The following is a 4,377-nucleotide window of genomic DNA, read 5'->3' on the forward strand; positions in this document are numbered from 1 at the left end:
TGCAGGTCTGATGCGGGAGATTAGTTATTTCTTCACAGTGCCCCACATCCCCCATGGCACCACCTCCCTGCTGATTACCCCTGAGATAGGGGTGGGGGCGAGGGATGCATCGATGAGCGCTTATGGGACAAGGGGAGGGGGCAGTCACGCATCGGAACACTACATAAGGCATAACCCCCCATTTATTCTGTGCCTGTGTGTTTTTCGCTCCTGTGGTTGTGTGAAGCAGGGTCCGGACACGCTTTCCAGGTGCAGAGAGTAGGCTGTGCGTGCAGACATGTCGGGTCGCTCCGTTGCAGAGATGGATGACTCGCAGGAGCTGCCGGTGAGTGTGAACACGAGCATGAGGGGAAGTGTTTGCATCAATGACTGCAATTTACAAAATTAGTTTTAAGATGAAACTGTCTGACTGTCTTTTGCACGCCATTATAAATTGATTAATTACCCTTGTGTTCTTTAAATGCTAGACAGCCTAATTCAACACTTTTAAAACATTTTTATTGGTTCTTGTATTTAGTGAAAGGCATATTTCACTTTTTTAAAGTTGAAATGAAACACTAATTTAGATTAAAAAGCTTTAAGTTGATATTCATAGTTTACTAATTGCTTTTACTCTGTAAATTGAACAATATATCAGCTGTAGATCTGTAGCGGCAGTATTTGTGCAAACACTTAAGATCCTTTTTCACAGCGTAGTTTATTGTTGGTACGGTCAGGAGTCACGATACTGTGGTGATGTACTGATGTCAAGTATTATTCCTTTTGAACTGTGCCTTCTTCAGTGTGTGTGTGTAGTGAACTTGTCTGTCTGTTGTCATCTAGACCAATGTTTTGCACTTTTGTTTAAATTAAATAAAAATAAAGTATTATTCCTTTTTAATACTACAGAGAAAATATGCTGTATGCATCATGAGGTACCCTATAAAAGAACACTTGTTGCACCTCTGAAGGACTTGTGTTGGACAGTAGTATTTGGGTGTTTTTTGTATCCACTTTAAGTTTTTATGAAGGGGGCTTGATTTTAATTTTGATCTGACATGATTGGTAATATCGAGGCCAAAAAGATGCACATCACAGTCCTGAAGCAGCAGAGAAAATAGAATTATGGTGAAAACCTTTTCTTTGAAATCCTTTTTTGTGTGTTTGCAGACAAAGAAGGCCAAGCTTGAGATGGACAGTGGTCTGGAGAAGGAGCCGAGGTGGGTCTTCACTGATTTTAGATCTGTTTCGGATCTTTCCACGGCTGCTTTCAAACTGTGATGACCCTGACCCTGTAGAACAAATGTTTAGTTTTGAATAGACTGGAATTTTTCAACTGTCTTATTTTTTTGTGTGTGATTGTTATCTCATTGTTTTTGCCAGATGTACCTTTGTTGTATTGTTGTTGGCTGACAGAAGAAACTGTAATGGATTCTTAATGCTCTTCCAGTGATTTAGGTGACGATGAGAGTCCATCTACTGTGTTGGGTTCTTCCGAGCAGGAAAGCTGTTACTCTGCCCTGTCCACAGCCCAACTTGATCCAGGTAAGTAGATAACATGACCACACTCGCTGCAGTGTCCCTAGAAGATATTGACAACATGTTTTATTGCAGGTGATCAGGAGCATTCGGACGCAGACAGAGGGGCAGCACCTCGAGCATGCGGTGACTCCATGAACTCCTATGCACATCCTGGTACGGACAAAAACCTCTCAGTTTCAAACGATGCACATTAAAAAAGGTCCTAACAGAAGAAGGCTCCTCTTATACAATACCGTATGTCAAACTGAAGCTGTGTTGTCTTTTTAACAGCCACAGACTCAACGGCAACATCTGAATACACCCAACAGGTTTATCAAGGAAGCAAGTGAGTTCACTGCATAAAGCCTTTTGTTGTTTATCATGTTTTAACGTTTTTTCTTGTTGTTTTTTTATCAGAGAAGGTGAAATGTAACGTATAGTGCGGGGCTCCAGTGTGCAACCATTTCACTCACAAGTATGAGTGACACTAGGCCTTTTTTGGTAGTTGCACCAGCAGCCGTAATCTAGATTTTCCTGTTCCACTGTTTTAGGTTTAGGAGGATTGGATTCCAATTCAGTCATTTAGAGGCTAATGTTCAATTGTCAGACATTGAATTTGAAGAGAGGTTGGGTATACTGTTATTTGGTTGTGCGGGTACCAAACAAATTTTGTGCACCAATGCACGTAAAAACATACGCCTAATAGTAGATCTCTAGTTTCACTCGGTGCACTTGCAGCGTAGCCGTCATGTGATGCAAATGTCAATTCCCTTTCTTACAGCCCAGAAGTGACGTCCTACACCAGTCAGGTGGCCTTTCCTCCTCTGGCCCAGTCCACTGCGTACTCGGCCTTCCTCCAGACAGGCCAGAACTACGGCCTCCCGCCCTTTGGTTAGTCCCCGCTCCTACTCTAACAACCCTTTTTTTAACACTGCTCACTAAAAACCTAGCAGCAAACCTTTTGTTACTTTGCTTTAGAGGCCTTACTGAGCTTTTGCACTTTGGTATCAATTTGCTTTTGATCTCTGCTTAAACATCCCCATCTTGACTGAAGGACCTGGTTTCTTAACTTGGCCTCATCTTCATTTATCCACTCCTCTTGCTACTTCTTTCATTTTTCCGCTTCCCTTGCTCTCTTTCATCTTCAGGTGCTATGTGGCCAGGCATTAAAACAGAGACAGGGCTGCCTGAGGCGCCCTCTGGTGGCCAGCCTGGGTTTCTCAGCTTCAGCAACGCATATACCTCAACCCAGCCAGGCCAGCTGCACTACTCATACCCAAGCCAAGGCAAGCTGCAACCTCACTCTGTCTCACAAAATAACGCTGTCACACTCTCTGCAAATATGACAAGCACTGGAAAAATAAAGGAGATGCAGTGGCACAGCTCTGTCTTCCTCTTTTGTTGTTAACCACCTCAAATACTGCGTAGAAACACTTTTATTTTCCTCTGGCACTGTTTTAGTATAGCATTTTTTTGTCTCCAGGCTCCAGCTTTACAACATCCAGTGTATACTCAAGCATCCCTTCAGCCACGGCTGCTACCACAACCTCCACCACAGTGGCCCACCAGGTAAGGAGTATGTTAGTGTTCCTCAGACCAAAACGGTCTCTGTGTGTTAAATTTTATGTTATTTAAAAAAGCACAATCTGTCCTCATGCCCTGAGGATCCTTTTATCTAAGTCTCCATCCCTGGGGTTGGGCTGAGATCATCACAGTTATGGTGAATGATACGGGAAGTGCTTGGAAGCTGGAGATTATTTCTGCAGGTTTGTCAGACTGCCCCACGTGGCTCTTTTTCCACCACCCTTCTCCTGTTGATCACAATTTTCTTTACCTTTTTATTTCTTCAGGAATTTAGCAGCTACAACTCTCTGGGACAGGGTCAGTTCTCTCAGTACTACGCTCTGCCTCCAAGCTATGTGCCGGCCGGGCTGCCCGGCAGCGATGACCACGGCGCCGCTGTCGGAGTGGCCGGATATTTGGCTGTGAAGTCGGAGCAGGCCGACTCAGCTGGACTGCCTCCCAGAGGTAACTTCAGTTATTTAATTCATATTATTGTATGTTCAGCAGAATTCACTGCCCTAAGACATTAGATCTGTGATCATTGTACTAGCATGCACTCATTTCTCACCTTCATGTATTAAGATGCGTCCCCACCAGAGAACCTCCCAGCAGGTGCAGCCCTTCCTACTAGTGTGGCGCTCCCCACCGGAGCCAGAGATCAGGATGACGTTGGACGTAGGAACTCAGTAGGCAAAGCCAAAGGGAAGGGCAAGAGGTCGGATAGCTCCCCACCTGCTGACAGTGACCTGGAGGTAACCAAGTCAGCAGTTTACTTATCTTTGCACAAATAAACAAAACAAAGGGCTTGTTGGCCTGTTATTAGCTTTGCAGCATTTTAGAAAGTTAAACTCACATGGTCTCTGTAACCTGGAGGCTACTGATGGAAAGACTAACCACATGAAAAAGGTAAATAGGATTTAGCTGTAACAAATAAAATAAAAAATTGGTCAATTGTAAAACATAAAAGAAATGGATACAACTATTTTTTTAGAATGCAAAGTAATGTAAAATAATTTTTCCCTGCTTTTTTTTTAGCGCATTTTCCTGTGGGATCTGGATGAGACCATTATTATATTCCACTCACTTCTCACTGGCTCCTACGCACAGAAGTTTGGCAAGGTTTGTTTCTGTAAATCGGCTAACCGATTGAGAAGGTTTATCTTATGAAAGATTCACGGTGGGTCTGCGTTGTGTTTGTTCAGGACCCAGCCACAGTGCTGAACCTGGGCTTGCAGATGGAGGAGCTGATCTTTGAGCTGGCAGACACCCACCTTTTCTTCAACGACCTGGAGGTACAGAGATTTATTCAGACCG

General features: G+C 43.8%; 1 protein-coding gene across 4 annotated transcripts in view; it reads left to right on the forward strand.

The window, feature by feature from the left end:
- eya3 (EYA transcriptional coactivator and phosphatase 3) overlaps window positions 1-4,377 on the forward strand; it is a 13,281-nt gene that overhangs the window by 2,653 nt on the left and 6,251 nt on the right. For 2 of the 4 annotated variants that reach the window (XM_032536316.1, XM_032536319.1), the window contains exons 2-13: window positions 230-325; window positions 1,150-1,199; window positions 1,430-1,524; window positions 1,594-1,674; window positions 1,792-1,846; window positions 2,282-2,391; window positions 2,649-2,786; window positions 2,984-3,069; window positions 3,351-3,528; window positions 3,646-3,815; window positions 4,099-4,182; window positions 4,266-4,355. In XM_032536316.1, coding sequence (XP_032392207.1) covers window positions 278-325; window positions 1,150-1,199; window positions 1,430-1,524; window positions 1,594-1,674; window positions 1,792-1,846; window positions 2,282-2,391; window positions 2,649-2,786; window positions 2,984-3,069; window positions 3,351-3,528; window positions 3,646-3,815; window positions 4,099-4,182; window positions 4,266-4,355 — 1,185 coding nt within the window. In that variant the 5' untranslated portion in view covers window positions 230-277. Of the gene's footprint in view, window positions 1-226; window positions 326-1,149; window positions 1,200-1,429; window positions 1,525-1,593; window positions 1,675-1,791; window positions 1,847-2,281; window positions 2,392-2,648; window positions 2,787-2,983; window positions 3,070-3,350; window positions 3,529-3,645; window positions 3,816-4,098; window positions 4,183-4,265; window positions 4,356-4,377 lie in introns of all 4 variants that reach the window. The other 2 variants (XM_032536318.1, XM_032536320.1) reach the window with 2 other exon arrangements.

The sequence above is a fragment of the Etheostoma spectabile genome, chromosome 14 (assembly GCF_008692095.1).
Source record: "Etheostoma spectabile isolate EspeVRDwgs_2016 chromosome 14, UIUC_Espe_1.0, whole genome shotgun sequence".
Taxonomy (NCBI): domain Eukaryota; kingdom Metazoa; phylum Chordata; class Actinopteri; order Perciformes; family Percidae; genus Etheostoma; species Etheostoma spectabile.